The 19,440-nt window shown below is 60.3% G+C and overlaps 1 protein-coding gene across 6 annotated transcripts; it reads right to left on the minus strand.

Annotated features, from left to right (window-relative positions):
- Positions 1-1,126: 1,126 nt before the first annotated feature.
- On the minus strand, positions 1,127-18,502 carry SCN4B (sodium voltage-gated channel beta subunit 4). Of its 6 annotated transcripts, none has more exons than XR_011390805.1 (6): positions 17,256-17,626; positions 10,902-11,074; positions 9,646-9,874; positions 6,801-6,930; positions 2,438-4,383; positions 1,127-1,653 (listed from the first exon to the last, which is right to left on the minus strand). XR_011390805.1 is itself a non-coding variant. In XM_070078849.1 (5 exons), the coding sequence occupies exons 3-5, from the start codon at positions 9,776-9,778 to the stop codon at positions 4,290-4,292; spliced, it is 357 nt and encodes a 118-aa protein (XP_069934950.1). In that variant the 5' UTR covers positions 9,779-9,874; positions 10,902-11,074; positions 18,382-18,502; the 3' UTR covers positions 1,127-4,289. The 6 variants fall into 6 exon arrangements, 4 of the variants coding, with proteins under 4 accessions (XP_069934950.1, XP_069934949.1, XP_069934940.1 ...); XR_011390803.1 differs by having other exon boundaries at positions 1,127-2,289; XM_070078849.1 differs by lacking the exon at positions 17,256-17,626 and adding an exon at positions 18,382-18,502 and having other exon boundaries at positions 1,127-4,383.
- Between the last annotated feature and the right edge of the window lie 938 nt (positions 18,503-19,440).

Genomic DNA, 19,440 nt, shown 5'->3' on the forward strand with positions numbered 1-19,440 from the left:
CCTTCCGTTGGTTCACTCCCAACATGGCTGCCATGGCCGGCGCTACGCCAATCCGAAGCCAGGAGCCAGGTGCTTCCTCCTGGTCTCCCATGGGGTGCAGGGCCCAAGCACTTGGGTCCTCCTCCACTGCACTCCCGGGCCACAGCAGAGAGCTGGACTGGAAGAGGGGCAACCGGGACAGAATTTGGCACCCCGACCAGGACTAGAACCTGGGGTGCCAGCACTGCAGGCAGAGAATTAACCAAGTGAGCCACAGCTCCGGCCGAAATTCTGCATTTCTGATGAGGTCCCAGCTGAGACTCACTCTTCCAGTCTGTGATGTGTGTGTGTCTGTGTGTGTGTCTATTTGTGTGTGTGTCTGTGTGTGTGTCTATTTGTGTGTGTGTCTGTGTGTGCAGCCAGGGCCCAAGACTCTTGGGGCCCCCATGACTCGCTGGGAAGCCCCGTGAAGCGGCTATGCCTTGCACCCGCCCAGGTTCTGTTCCCAAGGGGCTGCCCTCTCTTGGAGTGGGCCAGGCGCCTCTCAAGGGACCCAGGTCCCTGAGGACTCCACCTATTCAAGGAAATTAGCAAAGGTCTAGGGCCCCTCCCCCGAGAGAAAAGACCCAGCCCCTGATCCCATGGGGTTTATATTCTAGTTAGCGGAGGTGCACAACAAACAAGGGAGCACATATATGCCTGGTGGAGATGGGTGCATTTTTAAAAAATTCATTTTGTCAGGCCAGCGCCATGGCTCAATAGGCTAATCCTCCGCCTGCGGCACCGGCACACGGGGTTCTAGTCCCGGTAGGGGCAGTGGATTCTGTCCCAGTTACCCCTCTTCCAGACCAGCTCTCTGCTATGGCCCGGGAGTGCAGTGGAGGATGGCCCAAGTGCTTGGGCCCTGCACCCCATGGGAGACCAGGAGAAGCACCTGGCTCCTGCCTTCGGATCAGCGCGGTATGCTGGCCGCGGTGGCCATTGGAGGGTGAACCAACGGCAAAAAAAGGAAGACCTTTTTCTCTGTCTCTCTCTCTCTCTCACTGTCCACTCTGCCTGTCAAAAAAATAAATAAATAAATAAATAAATAAAGAAGAAGAAGAAAACAAAACAAAACAAAACAAAAAGAAAACCTCCAAAGTCCTTATTACTAAACATAACTTTTTATTTCATCCAAGGCAAAGCGAAATACAATTCTACAATGCAAAACACGTTGTAGAGGCAAGACTGTCTGATCACCTCCCTGCCGTGCGTGAACACAAGTCAGTGCTGGGTGTGTGCTCCTCTGGGCCACCCCGAGGCCCCCAAGGCCACTGCTGCAGCCTCTCATCTACAGTTACAGAGGGAAACTGATATGGGTGTTGTTGTCATCCAAGCCCAAGGCATACACCATGCATGAGATAGCCAGAAGCACTGCGGATTCGGGGGGGGGGGGGGCAGGCAGGGACCCCAACCTGGCACAAAGCAAATTGAAGCAAGCGGCAGGCTTCTCCGGAACAGCCCTCCCTCCTGGCACACCCTCCCGCCAGCCCTCCGACCAGAGCCGTCTGCAATAATGAGATGGAGTCCGGGAGTGATGGGGTCAGGAGCACGGCTGGTCTTCCTCTTGGTCCTCTTGTCCGCTCTCAGCTTGCAGATTCCCAACAGCCACGCTCAGGCCGGGAGAGAAGGCTCCTGAGAAGACCAGAGTCTTGCCCACCATGCACCGCCCACCGGCTCCACACACCTGCACTGCCTGTATGGGCACATGCTTCCGCATGCACGCGCCGCCCCCTCACCCCCTCCCCGAACAGCCTGAGCTTCACGGGCCGCCCCCGCCCCGCCCCCAGGCCTCTCTGGCATCACAAGTTCACGCTGGCTGCCTTCTGCTCAGTTCCAACACCAGAAGAAACTGAGGCCTGGAGTGCCAAGGTCCCATTTTGAGGTTAAGGATGGGGCACTCAGAGCAGTGTCTTTGAGTCCTTGACATCACCGTCAGCGCAGGTGCATCAACTTGGTGAACGCGGTCCCGCAACAACCTCCATCAGAGACGTGCAGGCACGGAGGCCCTACTTGGGGAAGACGGCTCTGCCCACATATGTCCTGCCGCCAGGCCACGTCCGTGTTTCTCCATGGGCATCATACACTGGCGTTTAACACTGTCAGTCCCCCCTCGCTGAGTGCATTTAGCATCTCCTCGGACAGTCCCAGGCACCTCTGCTGAGAACCACCCGACACAGCCACGGACAAGAAGCTGGAAGCATCAGGGTCAAGGTCTCCAATGGTACAAAGTGACTCCACGGGGGAGTGGCGGTGAGCGGGAGCTGAGGGCTGGGACACAGAGATGCGGTCAGGACAGACTTGGAGCAATCCCACCACTCCTAAACCTGCCTTCCAGACTCCTTTCCAAGCCTCACAACAGCCCTGTGAGGTAGGTAAGTATGATTCCGCCCATCTGATGGTGGGCTCCGTGACCCACCTCTAAGCCAGCAGGAGACCCGGGAGAGGGGAGGGAGGATGCTGCCCAGGTGCGCGCCGCTGCCTCGTCAAACATCGGCATTGGACGGGAGAAGGAAGGTTCACACGAAGGCAGCTAGAAGTCTTCTGAGTGGTTGAGGGCTCTGGTCTGCCTGTTCCCAAATCCGAGAAAATCCGATCCCCCTCCCCAGGATGGGTTCTGGGTGGAGGAGGATGGGAGGGGCAGGGGAAGAACATCAGGGGAGCCTGTGAGCCAGTGAGCGAGGGTGAGGGGCTCAGACCACAGCCGTGAGCACCCCGCAGGTGCGGCTGTGCCTCCGTCTCTCTGCACCTGCACCCTCAGGGAAGCGTACAGTGCTTCCTGGCAGAGAGAGTCATGAGGGGTCCCTACATCCTCTGCAAAAGGGACCCAGGGGACACGGGGTCAGGAATGCAATCGGGGGCGAGGGATGGGCGCACGTGGGGGAGACCCCTGTTATCACATCTACCATCTCTGCCCCACAGGGACTCACACAGGGGGACCCAACAGGTGGCCCCACTCCAACACCACCCTGGAAGCACCCGGCAGATGTCTCCATCTCAGTTACTGGCCAACGGGTTGCAGGTAACACAACCCTAACCTTGCGCCCCCGCCACGTGATCCTAGGGAGGGGGGTGCGGTGATGCCAGGACACACGGGCTGCAGGCAGAGACGAGTAAGAGCTGGACTCAGGGAGCTAAGGCACAGTCTAGCCCCATACACAGGGGTGTGCAAACTGGTTCTGAAAGTGCAGAGGGCACGTGTGGGCAACCTCTCCCTGCTCCCCCACCTCGGGGGAGAGACGGGGTGGCCCAGCTGAGCAGGAAGCATCTGGAAAAGCCAAGGGCCCTCATCCAAACAAGAGGGTCCCTGAGATGGAGGCAAGCCCTTGACCCCGGGCTGGCGGACGAACAGCCCTGGGGACAGGGGAGAAGCAGTGACAGGGGCGTAGGTGGTGCAAGCCAGCAGGACGGCAGGTTCCAGGGTGTGACCCCACAAGCAAGGTGACAGCACCTGCCATCTGGGGGCAGGGGAAGAGGGGGAGAGCGGGGCTCTGGAGCGCCCAGGTGGCGATGGTCCTGCCATGCCAAGGACAGGGCTGCCAGCAGTGGGGCTGGGGTGGGCATTGCTGTGGGGCTCCGGTCCCCTCTGCACATCCCTAGTAAGCAGAGGGCAGAGGCCAGGTTAGATAGAGGCCCAAACCAGCAGGGTTTAGAAACTGGAGCAGGAAGTGGGACAGGGAGCTGGGATGAGGCAGACGGGCACCCTCGAGCAGGGGGTGGCGAGGGGGGGACTTTGCACTTGAGGGACTGAGGAGAACGGGGATGGCCCGCAGCCAAGGCAGGCCTCTCACTGTGGCCCTGCCTCCAGCAGCCCCCACTCCACACCGCCCACTCCCACTACCCAAAGGGTCAGTCCTCCAGGTGGGGGTCTCCCCCAGGCCCAGTTCCTGGGCCGCCCTCGCTGTTCCCCCCAGTCCCTCTTGACGAGAAATCAGGAAGAAAACCAAGGTCCAGGGAGACAGAAGGAGACCCCTTCTCCCCAGGTGTCGAGGAGGGCCAGCCCGTCCATCCCGGCCCAACCCCTCCTTCCCCTCTGCCGTGGCCGGCCGCTGTCCCTGGGTGCCCTGGCTGGCTGCTGTCCCTGGGTGCCCTGGCTGGGAAGCAGGCGGGGCGGGCCAGGCACATCCCGCGCCTCCCTGCCTAGAAAGTCTACAGTTGGAGGCAAGCAGCAGGTGTCTCAGGCACGTGGGTTCTACAGACGGGCGGGGCTCAAGGATCAGTCTCATCACGGGAAGCTGCGGCTCCCTGCGGCCGCCCGGCCTGCCACACTGCTACACTTTTGTGGGCGGTTTCTCCTCGGCCTTGGAGCCGGGCAGCCCGTTCTCCGTATTGTCATTCCCGGAGGAGCTCACGAGACACTCCTTCCTGGAGAGGGAGAGACAGGGGACACTGTGAGGAGGGACGCCGCGGCCCCCTGCATGCAACCCTACGCCCTCTCCTCTCCTCCCGCCATCCACCAAGCAAGAGACCGAGCAACTAAGGGATCTGTAGCTCCATTTGCCCAGCTATAAAATAGATGCATCCATGGGGCCTTGGTGGCGGGCTTGGAGGAAGGAGCAGAAGCACTAGGAAGGTTGCCTGGCCCACAGAGGATTCTCACGGACCGGGCCTGGGTGTCTCCACGCACCCGGAGGCCTGGGGCCAGGCCGAGTGCTGAGGACACAGGGATGTCCCCCCTCCCCCCAGGGCCCCCAAGACCCCTCCTCCCTGAGCTGTCTGTGACCACAGGTGAGACAGCAAGGGCCATAGAGGGACAGTGCAGGCAGGGGTTCAGACTCAAGGGTGGCAGGTCTGGGCGGAGGCAGCAGGAAAGAGGTGGTCAGATCGGGGAGACACTTCCGGCGAGCCACACCACCCTGAGTGCCCCAAGCTGGTCCTGCCCCGACCCTGGTTTGTCCTGGCGGTGCCCAGGCTGGGTGGACAGAGCTCATGGAAAACATCCCTGACCCTTCCCTGTCCACAGGCTTACCCCAGGCCTGCCCACCCCAGCCCCTTGCCCACGTGGCCAGACCCTTCCTTCTGGAGCTCCGTGACCGTGACAGGGCCTGGGGCCCTGGCCCACCCCCCACCTCCCACAGGCAGAAGGGAAGCCCATCTCAGCCTGCACCTCCAGGTCCCTAAGGCTCACTCTCGACCCCTGGTGGGCTTTTCAAATCTCCCAGGATGCCTCCATCTGAACACCCTCCCCTCCTCTCTCCCCAGTCCACCACAAACACCCATGTGGCCAGAAAGTGCCCCTGGAAGTCCGCCCTCCTCTGCACCCTGGGGCTGTGTCTCAGCGGCCCTGTCTGCACAGCCCTTGACCTTGCATTGCTTTTCTCTGCACTCAATCTCATCGCCGAAGGCAGGATTTCCTACAGCACCTGCCACAGAGCTTTGCCCCAGGGGGAGGAACGAGTGAATGAACAAACTCTCAATCAGCTCAGTGAGCGGGATGTGGCGGTGATGGTTTAAGCTTTGACACCAGATAGGTTGGAGTTCAGATCCCAGCTCCATCACTAGCTGTGTGGCCGTGGGCAAGTCACTTAACCTCACTGAGCCTCTGCTCAGCTGTCCAAGAAGCCTGGCAGGTGCTATGTGCTAATGCCTGGGGACGGGCCTGACCCATGGCAGGTGCGCAGTGGACACCGGCAAGTGCACCCAGTGCAAACTGCTAGCCTTGCCTTGCTTTGGGGGGCTGAGGTGGGTCACTGTGGGTTTACTAAGTGCCTTTAGGCCATATGCTGAAAAACTCATTCTCCGCGTTTGCTTGCCATCGCTGGAAAAACTGGTTCTTAAAAACAGGGCCTGTTACAGCTGCATACCTCTGGCTCCTCCCTACCTCCACCCCTGATACAGTAAGGTAACAATAGCCCTGCCCGCCTGCAGCTTCCCTCCCCTCTGCCAAGAGGGCAGAGTGGTCCTCCCTTCTCTCTGGCTTCCCGTGACTGTCGCCCTCTCCAACGAGAGGCCTGCCTCCTCTCACCTGTCCTGCTCAGAGCGCATCTTTGGATGTCTTCTCCCTGCTCTGGCTTTACAAGATGCACCACCTGCTACCTTGGGCCCTACCTGACCCTGTTCCAGAAATGCCAGGCCTGGGGTTTGCCCCCCTGCCCCTCCCCCTCCACCCTCTCCCCTCCCACGTGAATGTTCAGGGCTTCACATCAAAGGCTCCCATCTCCCTGGAAGGGTCCCCGGCTCAGAGCTGCACGTGGAATCTTGTCTTTCCTCTGCTTTTCCTCCGTCCTTTGGTAGGGCTTTGGGTTGAGTGATACAAATGGAAAGAAAGAAGCTCACGGATGGGAAGGGGGAAGGGAGCCGGTGGGAGAGGGAGGAGCTAGAGGATTGCACAGCCTATGCTCACCGGATTTGCATTGATTGACAGCTTCAATAAATTCATATGAGAGGGGGAGGAAGTGGGAGGGGGCTAGAACTCAGGGACTGGCCAGAGAGTGCTGTGATTAGGAAGGGGGGGGGGGGGAGCGGGGGCGGGATGGGGGGAAGAAGGGGGCTGCAGGTTGATGGAGGAGGTGGGGGGGATGGGAGTTGGTGTGAGGGGGGATGGCGGGGAGGGAGAAAAGGAGACGGGGGGGGGGCTGGTGGGAAGGGGATGATGGGAGGGAGGGGAGGAGAGGGGGCTGGTGGGAGGGGGGACGGCAGGGGAGGGGGGGAGGAGAGGGAGTCTGATGGAGGGAAGTGGTGGGGAGGGGTGGGGGAGGAGAGGGGGGCTGGTGAGGGGACAGCGGGGAGGGGACGGGGGAGGAGATGGGCTGGTTGGGGAGGCGGCGGGAGGGAGGACTCACTTCTTCTCCTGGGTCTTCTTGATGATGAAGGCGATGAACTTCTTGAGCAGCAGGATGAAGACGAGGAGCCCGATGACCCCACCCACGACGGCCAGGATGATGAGCGTCACAGTGTTGTCCACTTCCTCCACTGCAGGGCACGGGGGGAGGGGCAGGGTCACCGGGCCCAGCACCTGACAGGCCAGCCAGCAGCTGTGCACCTCCACAGCCTGGGCCCCAGCTCTCCCCAGGCCTGTGGCGGGAAGCAGGGGAGGCAGGAACGCGGCACCCACCAGGCTAAGGCCCCACCCGCAGAGGCCCTCTCCCCCTCCGCCTCTGCACCCGTGTCGTCCCACAAACACCCAAGTTCTGTGACAAACCAGAACCAGAGCCCGCAACACCCAGGTTTGAGTCAGGACCCTACCCCCAATTGCCGGGTGAGAATTTCAGTGCTTCTTTCTAAGTCTCTCTGCCCATGGAGGAAAGGCGAAGCTGTCTCTACGGCGTCTCATAGGTGATGGGAAAACTTCGGGGCTGGGTTGCCTGGATTTTAACCGTCACTACTTCAGGTAACGTTGGGCAGGTCCCGACACCGTGCAGCCTCGACTTCCCCATCTGAAACCTGACCTCCCTCCTTCCTCCCAGACCTGCTGCACCCACGGTCTCCCCGGTCCCACTGAGAGCACCTCCGGCCTTCCAACCGAGCGGCTCAAGGCCCCTGGACTCCTCTCTGGCTGCTCTCTTCTCAAGCCTCTTACCCAGCCCACCTGGGAATCCTGACGGAGAATCCTAACTTCAGAAAAACTCCAGGGAGCCTAGCAATTAAGACGTCTGTGTCACAAGCTGGAGTTCCTGGGTTCAAGTCCCAGCCCCACTCCAGGCTCCGGCTTTCTGCTACCATGCACCCTGGAAGGTAGCGGTGATGGCTCCAGCTGGATTCCTGGCACCCACGTGGGAGACTCGGATTGGATTCCCAGCTCCTGGCTTCAGTCCCAGCCCAGCTCCAGCCATTGCAGACACTGGGGATTGGACCAGTGGATAGCAGCCCTCTCTCCCTCTCTCTCTTGCTCTCCATTTTTTAAAAGATTTATTTCATTTCTTTAAAAGGCAGAGTGATAGAGAAGGTGAGATAGAGAGAGAGAGACCTTCCACCTGTCAGTTCACCGCCCAAATGGCTGCAACAGCCAGGGCTGAGCCAGGCTGAAGCCAGGAGCCCGGAGCACCACCCAGGTTCCCATGTGAGTAGCAGGGCTCTGAGCACTGGAGCCATCTGCTGCTGCCTTCCCAGGCACATGAGCAGGAAGCTGGACCAGAAGTGGAGCAGCCAGGATGTGGACCAGCGCTCTGCTTCAACATGGGATGCCGGTGCTGCAAGTAGCAGCTGACCTACTGCACTACAACACTACCCTAGCGTGCTTGGTTTCTGTTTTAGTTCCGGAATCTGATCAATCACAGCCACCCTGGCCCACACCTGGTGAGAGCCATTTTCCATGAGCTTCCATCCCCCTCAGAGTCCTTCAGTGGCTCCGTGTCACTCACACGTGCAGAGCCCCACACAATCTGGCTCAGTCTGAGCCACTTCTTAATACTAGTCCTGCCCCAGCCACCCTCACACCTCACAACCTTGGGGCAGATTCTTCTCTTTGAGAATCTGCCCCAGGGCCTTTGCACAGGACCTGCCATCCCAAAGGCAGCTTCCCAATTTCCTCTCTTGCCTTCTTCAAAGGTCACAACTTCACCTTTGTCCAGAGAGGCCTTGCCAAGCCACCCTGCTAACGCCCCATCTCCCTCCCCTGCTCCATTTGTTTCTCCATAACACTAATCATGCCTCATGTCTGGTATAGTTCTCTTCTTGCTGTTTTATGGTCTGTCTTCCCAGGTGGGGGGAAGTTCGGCATGTGCAGGAGAGCAGGAAGGTGCCCTCAGCACCCTGGACCAGGGCTGTGCGGAGCTGGTCCCCGGCATGTGTGTGCTGCTGACTTCTACGGATGAACGCCTACAACCACGGAGCGGGAGGCTCCTCCCAGGACTGTGCGCGAAGCAGAGGAGCTGAGGGGAAGGAGACCGCCAGCACCCTACGTGTCAGTTCCTGTCCCTCCTACAGGGCCGGGCACAAAGCAGGGTGACAGGAGCCCAGACAGGGAGCAGAGGGGCCGCCACACACAGAGCTGATTCAGGAGAAGCTGCCCCACTGGCCTCTGGCTCTGCCCTCGGCACAGGCAAAACTGAACTCCCAGCTTCTCTTTCTGCAGGTGCACCCCATCACCCAGCAGGTGTGAAGGCCCAGGAACACTCGAGGCCTCCGACTGGGGTTCCCGCCCAGGTTCCCTTCCCCTCTGCTCCCTTGCTTCCTGGGGCTCCGAGAGGCCCCGCCCAGCTTCTCCAGCGCTGGCCAGGCAGACTGGAACCCCCGACAGCAGGACAGACATCCCTGGAGGGGAGGGCAGCGTGTCTGATTCCACCCCTGCTGTCTCTGCCTCCACCAGTGGATCTGTCCTGCCCTGGCCCTGCTGCAGTCCCCTCTGTACCTGTCTCCCCACAACCCCCCTCCCCACCCCGTGTCACTCCTAGCACTTTCTAGCACAATCCCTGGCCTTCAACCCACCTTTGCTAGCAGAAGCCACAGGAGTAGCAGTGACCGCCATTGAGAGAGACAGGGAGCTTTGCTAGTCACAAAACATGCCCAGGTGGCTTCTCAACCCTCGCAGCCACCCCAGGGGAATGCAGCCATGTCCCCATCTCAGCGGCGGGGTAAGCGTTCACGCGGAATGCTAGCGTCCAGGTGCAGCGGCAGTAACTCGTGAAAGTGCAAAGAGAAAGAGAAGCAGCCACGGGTGCACCTGCCCCGGCCCAGCCCCTGGCCTACGTTTATCGACGACTTGGAGGAAGATGGTGGCCTGGTGCTCCAAGTCCTTCTCCTTGGGGTTCTTCACGTGGCAGGTGTACTTGCCCGTGTCGCTGAACTCCAGGCTCCGCAGCAGGATGGAGATGTTGTTCATCTTCTCCTTGGTGGTGCCCTCCAGGGACACACGGTCGTTGTCCCGCAGCTTCACCTTGGGGTCCGACTTCTCGTTCTTCACAATCCCTTCGATGAGCTGAGGAGGAGGGGCGAGCAGGGCAGAGAAGACGCCCCACAAAAGACTCAGGGTCACCGAGAGCGGTGACTTCATCCCGGCCTCCTGGCACCGCCCTTGTCCACGTGCAGGAAGCACCTGCCGGCCCAGGTGCTCCTCCAACCTGCAGGCTGCAGGGAACCTGAACTTGGCATGTTTCACTCTCAAGCCATCTCCTTTTTTTAATTTTTTTTTAATTTTTAAATTTTTTTTGACAGGCAGAGTTAGACAGTGAGAGAGAGAGACAGAGAGAAAGGTCTTCCTTTGCCGTTGGTTCACCCCCTAAATGGCCGCTACAGTCGGCATGCTTAGGCCGGTGTGCTGCACCGATCCGAAGCCAGGAGCCAGGTGCTTCCTCCTGGTCTCCCATGCGGGTACAGGGCCCAAGCACTTGGGCCATCCTCCACTGCCTTCCCAGGCCACAGCAGAGAGCTGGACTGGAAGAGGAGCAACCAGGACAGAACCGGCGCCCCAACCGGGACTAGGACCCGGGGTGCCAGTGCCACAGGCAGAGGATTAGCCAAGTGAGCCACAGCGCCAGCCGGCCATTTCCTTTTGTGAGATGTTCCTGGAACGCGGAGCCCCCACTGCTGTCTTCCTGCGAGCCTTTTATATCAGGACAGCTGGGTCACTCCCACGGCTCTGTCCATCAGCACCCGCCGAGGTCAGCGTTTAGTGATGCCCAGGGGCAGCCACTGTGGCTCCCTGACCAGGGCCCCAGTACCACCTGCTGGCCCGCCCATCCCCCCCACACCGCCCCTGTCAGGGCAGACCTGGCTGGCGTTTGTGAAATCAGACTACTAATTTTTACCTAAGCATCCCGATTTCCAGGGACTGTTTAGGACCCTAGGACTCCAGCCAAGAATCCCAACAGATCCCAAATCCCCACAAGACATTCCAAGCACCCCTCCCACTCTGGCTGGTCCTGACCCTGGAGAAAGGGTGGCAGGAGGCGTGGCCCTCACCGCGGGGAGGCGGCTGGTGGGGGCGGCCGCCCTGTCCTCCTTACCTTCTTGTAGGTGTCACTGGTGTTGTAGGACCACCAGAAGCGGAGGTTCTCAAAGCCGAAGCAACTGGAGAAGGTGCAAGGCAGCAGGATCTCCGTGCCGTTGACGGCGTAAATGGTGGTGGCCTTTCCCACGGACACCTCCAGTGACAGGGCCACGGGCAGTAGGAGGAGACCTGTGCCGGGGTGCAGCTTCCCTTAGTAAGCCCACCAGGACCCCCACGCCGGAGCTCCAGATGGGGACGATCGGCCGGCGAGTGTGGCACTCGGCACGACCACCAGGGGGCACCCCAGCCCCAGGAAAGCGGTCCCCTCACCTGCAGGCTCATCCCCGAACTTGCGTGGGGCTCCCCGCCGTCTGAGTGGGAACCTCCCCATAGGTTTACCGGATTTGTGCACTGGGGAAGCGGGCAACTGCGGGGCCCCGCAAGGTGACGAACAGCCGCAGCATCCCCGCACTGCCCGGGAGCCCCTCGCCGCGGGGGCCTGGAGGCTCCTGCGCGGCTCCGGAGAGCCCCATCGCGTGGGCCTAGGTGGTCCGTGTGAGTCCGACACCCTCTGGACACCCAGCGGGACCCCGAGAGCAGAAGGAAGTCTGCGGCGGCGGTGGAATCGGGTTCGGCAGGGAGGCGGGTGGGCAGAGGGTCCCAGGAGGCGGGGTCTGCACCGGGCCCCAACCACTCCCCCACCCCCTCCCTCCCGGCACGCGTGCAGGGACGGCCCCGGAAGGCGCCGGCCCGCAGCCCGGGAAGCCGCTGCCACGGCGCCCCTTGTCCGGGAAAGTCCCGAGTTCCCGCGCGCGCTCCCAGGCACGGAAGTACGGGCCCTGCCGCCCGCGCTCTAGTCCTGTCCTGCAGATGCCTCAGGGAAACCCCAACCCGTGAAGGTCATTGGAGGGCGGGGCTGAGGGACGGCCTCTCCTTGCTCGCCCGCTCTCCCTGCTCTGGCCTTCTGTTGTCTAACTGAATCCCCTGGTGACCCAAGTATGACCCGTGCCACTGCGACCATCGCAGCAATAACTATTTGTTGAGTATTTACTATGTGCCAGGCCTAGCTCACCCTCACACCTGTCCTGTAAGCCCGCACTGTTATAGCTCCATACTGTGGATGGAACAACTGAGCCCGGAGAAGTTAGGTCAACCAGAGACTTTTCCAGCACCTGGTAGTCCCAAAGCAAGAAAAACCGCCCCTCCCCCTTACATCCTAAAATAGCCAGATTTGCCCAGCAGGGCCCTGGTGAGTGCCAGGATGGGATTTCAAAGAGCCCGCCCATACCCCGGGAACTGTTTATTCTACGGGCTGGTTTTCAAGCCTGCATCAAAATCTAGAGGGCAGCACGGCCTCTCCAGCCAGGGCCCAGGGCTGCTGGAGAGCTGATTTCTACCAAGTTCCCTGGGGCTGCTGGGGCCCAGGGCCGGCACCGTGGAGTAGCTGGTTAAGCCCGCCTCCTGCGGTGCCAGCATCTCACATGGGCGCTGGTTCGAGTCCTGGCTGCTCCACTTGCAATCCAGCTCCCTGCTAATTTGCCTGGGAAAGCAGCAGAGGATGGCCCAAGTGCTTGGGCCCCTACACCCACGTGGGACACTCGGAAGACACTTTGGGTTCCTGGCTTTGGATGGTCTCAGCTCTGGCCATTGCAGCCATTTGGGGAGTGACCCAGCAGATGGAAGACTATGCTTGGGCAGCTTGGGCACAGGATAGCCCAGGGGCCTGCCACCCACATCACGTCTCACCTGTGAGGCTGTGCTAGGGGCGAGAAGTGAGTGAGGGCAGGTGCTGACCCATGGTGGCCCTGGCAGGCTGCTTGGGCAGGATGGCTGAGCCAGGAGAGGACTGGTCAGCAGGTGCAAGGTGGCCCCGCTCTGCCCGCTGGCCTCTAGAAAGTCAAAAGTGCCCCATCCAGCGAGTCCCTCCCCAGCCAGGGCGAGGACGGCTGGAAAACACAAGAGCTTCTGTGGTGGGCACCCTGCGGGTGGAGGAGGGTGGTGTTAGGAAGGTGGGGAGGGGCCAGGGTTGTGCCACCGCAGGTCCCCCTGTACACAGGGCGCCCCTCCCTTCCCTTAATGACCAGTGTCAGCCCAGAATGTCTGCAGGCCACTCCTGCAATGATTTATCTTCTCCCGGCCCTGCGATGTAGCTTGGGTCACTTCCCTGTGGCTACTTCCCTGGAGTAAAGGACTTTCCTTGTGTTGTCCTAAACTTAACTCCTTAGAAAGCCAAGGAGTACAGGTGTGTATGTTCATGTGGGTGTGTGCACGTATGTGCCTGTGCATGTGTGTGCATGTTGCAGCCCTGTGTGCTCATGTGTGTGTTTATGTGTGTGTGCACATGGCAGCATGTGTGTGCATGTGTGCACATTGCAGTCTGGGAGCAGGGGCTCTTCCTGGCACTGTGGAATTGACACGTGTGAGTGTGCATGTGCACATTGCAGCCTTGTGTGCTCATGTGTGTGTTCATGCACGTGTGTGCACATTGCAGCATGTGTGTACGTGTGTGTGTCTGTGTGTGTGTGCACATTGCAGTCTGTGCATGTGCATATGTGCGTGTGTGCACATGTGTGCATCTGAGAGCAGGGGCTCTTCCTGGCACCGTGGAATTGACACGTGTGAGTGTGCATGTGCACATTGCAGCCTGTGTGTGCTCATGTGTGTGTTCATGCACGTGTGTGCACATTGCAGCATGTGTGTGCATGTGTCTGTGAATGTGCATATGTGTGTGTGTGCACATGTGTGCATCTTGGAGCAGGGGCTCTTCCTGTCACCATGGAGTTGACAAACAGGTCCTCTTGGTCACCATCATGTGGACTTCTATCCTAAGCCCCAAAATGTTGCCTTTCCTCACTAAGCGGCCCTGATCACTTAGCCATTCTCACAGCAGCAGTTTCTGGGCCGTTCTCTGAAGTCCTCAGCCCCCAGATATCCTCACTGGGTGCTGGAGCTTATCTGAGGATTCACTCAGGATTCCCAAGTATCCTTCCCACACACAGGGATCAGTCTCTCTCTCTCTCTCTCTCTCTCTCTCTCTCTCTCACACACACACACACACACACACACACACACACACACACCAGGGCAGGGGAGGCTGCCCACTCCCCACGAGCTTCCGCCTGGCTTCAGTGCCCAGCCTCAGCACTGTGGCCCTCAGGGAGGCAGAGAGGCTCCAAGTTAGAGCTGGGAGGTGGAAAGTGGGCTGAGGCTGGCAGGACAGGACCCCTCCTGGGGTGCAGGCCCAGGAGGCTGTGGGAGGCAGGGCTGGGCCATGCTGGGCCCCTGAGCCCAGCGACAGAGGAAAGATTTCAGCTCCCTCTCCCTAGGCAACCCGCCTGCTTCCTGCCCGCCCCCAGGAGCTTTGCCAGATAGCAGCGTGCCCCTGAGACAGCACTGCCTGCTCAAGGAAACCAGCTTTGCAAACAAGGCCAAGCAGCATGCCTGGGCCTCCCTCAGACCACAGAGCAGGTGTGCCGGCATGGCCTGACCGTGGCTTATGCGGCCATCCCAGTGCCCCTGGAGGGCCCACCCCAGGGCCAGTGGGTGGCTCCCTGTGCCTGAGTCTGTCCAGCATCCTCATCCTCATCCCACCAGGAGGTGGCCGGTCCTAAGTGCTGGGGGCCTTCTCTCTTGGGTGTCCCCATGGGCCTGCACCTCCCACAAGTTCAGAAAGAAGACAAACCATCATTTCCAGACTTCGACGCGGGCTTTCCCTCTGCTTCTCCCCTTCTCTCTCCTCTTCTCCAGGAACTCCTCTTCCTCTGAGTGGGACACCCTCCCCTTAATTGCATTCTCATTAAACAAGCTTTTAATAAATACACACCAAGGGAAAGAGGGTTGTGCAACACAGCACTCTTACAAGTGATAATTAAACATGGAGCACAGCAATTAAGCAAATCAGGGAACAACGCAGGGGTGGGCAAACAGCTCCACCGCCAGAGCCGTGCTTAGGAAGAGCCCGGAACCCACAGCGGCCTCAGAGGCGACGGCACAGCCTTGAAAACCTGCTCCTTCGTCTAAGAAAAGGGTATCTTGTTGGGTTATCAAAAAGCACATTGGGGGACTGGCACTATAGCGTAGCAGGTTAAGCTGCTGCCCGTGTTGCCAGCATCCCATACGGGTGCCGGTTTGAGTCCCAGCTGCTCCAGTTCCGATCCAGCTCCCTGCAAAGGCACCTGAGAAAGCAGTGGAAGATGGCCCAAGAGCTTAGGCCCCTGCACCCGTGTGGGAAACCCGGATGAAGCTCCCAGCTCCTGGCTTCAGCCTGGCCCAGCCTAGGCCATTGCAACTATTTGAGGAATGAACCAGTGGATGCAAGAGCTCTCTGCCTCTCCCTTTCTCTCTGTAACTCTGACTTTCAAATGAACATTCTCAAAAAAAAATCGCATTGGGCTCAGTCTATGAGATATGAGGAGAGGGACGGGGAGCTGGGGATTTCCTGCTCTCCACAGTCTCCACAGCCATGAAAGCAGGTTTGGGGGCCCCCAAGCCTTCATGCATCTGTGCCATGGCCCAGAAAACCTCACTCCTTCTCCTGCCCTGAACTCAAATCCTGCTGACCTTCCCCCTCACCACCCTTGGATCAGCTAGGAGGCAGCTTGGTGCACGCGAGCCCGAGAGGCCTGCATTCTGTCCCACCTGACCCCCACTTTAACCGTGCACCCCTGGGAGAGCCACTGTCCCTCTCAGGACCACGGCCCCCTCTCCTTAGTAACACTCTGGGCTTTAGGCCCCCGGAGAACATCTCCAGGCATCTCCACACCTGCCCATGGGCTCACAGCTAGGATGTGATCTGTGACCCGAGTTCAGAGCAAAGCCCAAGGACACCCCGGCTGTGGTCCTTCTGCAGCCCAGTGGGGCCAGCTCTGTGGCTGCAGAACTCCCATCTACAAGTGGCTCTGCTCTCTCCTGGGAGGGCAGCTCAGGGATTCATTCTGATGGGCCCCCTGATCTGCCCCACTGAACGGTCCCTGCAGGAGGCAGGAGCTTGTCCCTGGAGAAGTGGATCAAGACTCTGGCCACAGTCCCCCTACACACAGAGGCACACAGACACAGTTTTCAGGGCCCTCTCCATTGCCCACAGAGGCCTAGAACATTCTATGAATAGTCTAACAGCCCAGGGACTGGTGGCAGCAGGAGGAAGGCAAGCTCAGAATTGGAATGACTGTATGACCATGAATTCCTAGGCGACCTCTTGCCCCTGGCACGGCCAGGTGTGGGGGGAGGCTGGTCTGGTCTGAGAGGGGCCGGAGGGAATGAGCAGACTGGCCCTGGGTGCACTCGGGCTCAGCTCGGCATGCGTGCCAGCAGCAGAGGGGCAGTGCGGGTCTTCTATGTAACTGCAGAGCTGTGAGCCGCGCAGAGGCTCCCAAGTAAAGAGATGCTGTCCCCTCGGCCACCAGGCACCCAGGGGACAGGTCTGCATGCAATGTCCATTTGCAAAGCAGTACACTAATACCTCCACCACGTGCCTCACCCAGGCGGGGAGCTGCCGGAAGTCAAATCTGACAAATATAAACAGAAGAGGCGCAGGTGCCAGTGATGGAGTCGGCTTACATGGAAGTCGGGCTACGATTTGTGATGAAATTACATTCCGGATTCATAAATCTCATTCCATAACCTCTTGGAGTCCAGCACTCAAAACTATCATGTACATATTAATAGATGTGAATAATACCCCGTCCCTCTGTGGCCTCAGGACAGGTCTCCTGGGGTCTTCATATTCACCCCAAAATCCAAGAGCCAGGAGGATGCCAGTCAGATCCTCCCCATGGAATCTTTGTAGAAGAGAGACAGGCCCCGGCCCCAAAGGGAGCTTACGACAGGTCCCCCAAGCCCTTCCAGCCCTGGCCAGTTTTTAGTATGGAACTGCAGGGAAGGCAGTGAGAGCAGGAGCAAACAAGGTCCCGGGGGAGGAAGGGGAGCCCCCGCCCCCACCCACCAGTGCACGACGCCTGAGGAAAGCCTGGGAATCCAGCAGCTCCACAGGGGGTGCAAACTAGCATCATCCCAAAGAGCGCATGTGCAACCCCTACACCCACGGCACAGACCCTCGCCCCGGAGGCTCCCGCTGCAGTCCCAGGTCCCAGCCTCAGACGCCTGGAGCTGAAGGCACCCGCACCAGCCAAAAACTCATCGGGAGGCTGGCCGGCTGATGGGGTGCGGGGACGCACACCGTCCCCAGGGAATACAGCTCTGGGCCAGGCGTCCAGCGGGAAGCCAGTGGCCACCATGCTGTTCCGTGTCGCCTTCCAAGGCCCACCCGGCCAAGGCACCCCTCTTTCCGCATGTCCCTTTTGGGGACAGGGGGGAGTTGTGGGGTTGGGGGGGGTGGCGGGCATGAGAAGAGACTAAGCTGGGGCTGCCTTACCCAATAGCCCAGGGCCCAGCCATCTCGCCGGGGCTTTGCCTCGGTCCCCAGCCCCGGACATCGTCCTGTCCTGTCCTCTCCGGAGCGCGCCCGGGGCGGCGCGGGGATGGGATAGCCCGCACAGCCGCGCTCTCCGCCCCCGGTCGGCAGTCGGCCCCTGGGCTGCCGGGGAGCTCTGCGCCGCCGGTCGGGGCTCGGGAAAGTTAGCAGGGAGAGAGCGAGGGGAGAGGGAGCGAGAGGAGGGGGAGGCGCTCTCCCTCTGCCGCCAGGAGCCGCCTGCGGGAGCCGCGGCTGGCGGGGGGGAGGAGGAGGAGGAGGAGGAGGAGCAGCGGAGCCACGGGGAGGACGCCTGAGCGCGCGCAGCGGCGAGCGAGCCTGCGCCTCTGCTCTGGAAGCGCTCCAGCCGCAGGAGGGGCGGTGGCCGCGGCCGAGCCAGGGCGCCCCCGCCCGCGTGGCCCGCCTCGTGGTCCCGGAGCCCCGGGGCCGGGCGGGGGCCCGCCCTCCCGCTCCAGGCGGGCTGGGCTGGGCTGCTGCGGCTTGGCACTGCGGAGCCGGCCCGCACCCGCCCGCTTCCTCCCAGGCGCGGGGCTGCCAGTTAGGAGGATAGTTTCGCGGGAGAGCGGAGGTGGAGCTTTTCGGGTGTTGGAAGCTGCTGTGTTCTGCTTAGGGGGACACGGGTAGGTGGGGGCTCCCTCTCTCCGGACCGCCCGGGCACCGCGCGAAGAACCGCAGCCTGCGCCGCCGCAGCCGATGGGCGTGCGCGGGTTTGCCCGCTGCGCGCGTGCGGCCGCGGAACTGCGGTAGTTGGGGAGCAGAGCGCCGGCTGCCCGCAGCCCAGTGCACGCCCCCGTACTTAGTAAACTCCTTGGAAATCTCTCTGGGACTGGTCTGCGGCCTGCGCCCCGCTTTACCCATCCTCTGCACCCCTGCGCTTCCGTTCGCCCATTTAGGCCGCACCCTCAGACTCCGCCCTTCACCCTGCTCCCCCTCCCGCAATCCCCGTTTGCCTCGCTTTCTGGCCCTAGATGGAGGAGCCCAGGGTCACAACCAGGACAGAGGGCTGAGGGGAGCCCGTGAACCCACCGGCCCTTCCCCAGACACTCTGGACTCAAAAGTGAGCACCTACCAGAGCTGGCGCGGCGGCTATGGCCCAGCGGGTTAAGTCGTCTCTTGGGACAACCATCAGAGTGCCCCCTTGCTTGTGCAACTTCTTTTTAGCACACCCAGGAAGGCAGCAAATAATGGCTCCAGTGTTTGGGCCCCTGCCACTGGACCAGCCCTGGCTGCTGCTGGCATTTAGGGAGTGAACCCCAGAAGTGGAGGGTGGGGGCACTGCTCTCATGGAGAAGAAAATAAACAAGCCAGTGTTTTTGTTTTGGGGAGTGGCTGCATTCTCCTCCAGCCCCCAGGTTCGCAGCCACTCAAGCTGCAGCCTTGCTGTCTGGGGGCTGGTGCAGACCTGGAACCTACCCCCCCACTTCTTGGCCTGGCTGCTGCCCACACACAAAGGCACCCTCTCCACTCACCATCCTTACTTGGGGTCCCTTGGGCGGGTCTCAGAGCCATCCCAGCCCCTCTGAGATTGCATGTGAAATGCTGAATGTCTGATTTTCCCGTAGCGGGGTGGGGGGGTGGAGGCTGCGTGCAGCAGCCCGGGCTGCTCTGCCGATTCCTAGCACGTGACTTTGAGTAGGTTACACAACTTTCTGCAGATGCCCCCCAGCTGTACCGTGGTGAACATAGCAATGTCTGCCTTGGAAGATGGCCTTGGAACCGGGCGTGGGCCTTCAAAGGCCTGCGAAATCATTTGGTGCGGCCCTGCCAAGGCAACCCAGGCGGGACTCGACATTCAATACATCTATAGCAGGCTTGTGTTTAAGTTGAGGTCATCATGAAAGGAAATTAATCAAAGGCTCAGGATAAAAGATATAGTTTAACACTTTGTTGGTCCTGTTTATAGCTTGTGTGTACAGCTACATGTAATTTGCATTTGTGTGCTTACTGCAAGCCCGGCAAGCATCAAACATGGACTTGGCCATGAAGACAGAGATATTGCGGCAGTGCTTAGCTGAATGCCAGGTGCAGGGTCCTTACACAGCTCTTTGCTGTGGCCCACAAGGGCTAAGCCTCTCCTTTGTCCCCTGTGTTCCTATACCATGCCCTCAGGGCCAGCCCTCCGCACTGA

The sequence above is a fragment of the Oryctolagus cuniculus genome, chromosome 1, assembly GCF_964237555.1.
Source record: "Oryctolagus cuniculus chromosome 1, mOryCun1.1, whole genome shotgun sequence".
Taxonomy (NCBI): Eukaryota; Metazoa; Chordata; class Mammalia; order Lagomorpha; family Leporidae; genus Oryctolagus; species Oryctolagus cuniculus.

Excerpts from the sequence above, each read along its gene's own strand:
- SCN4B (XM_070078839.1), bottom strand. The coding sequence starts at position 17,316 with ATGTCCGGGGCTGGGGACCGAGGCAAAGCCCCGGCGAGATGGCTGGGC. Across the intron at positions 6,931-9,645 it reads CCTCCAAGTCGTCGATAAAC|TGGAGGAAGTGGACAACACT; the intron begins GTAGGCCAGGGG and ends CGTGCCCTGCAG. Across the intron at positions 4,384-6,800 it reads AAGAAGACCCAGGAGAAGAA|GAAGGAGTGTCTCGTGAGCT; the intron begins GTGAGTCCTCCC and ends CTCCCTCTCCAG.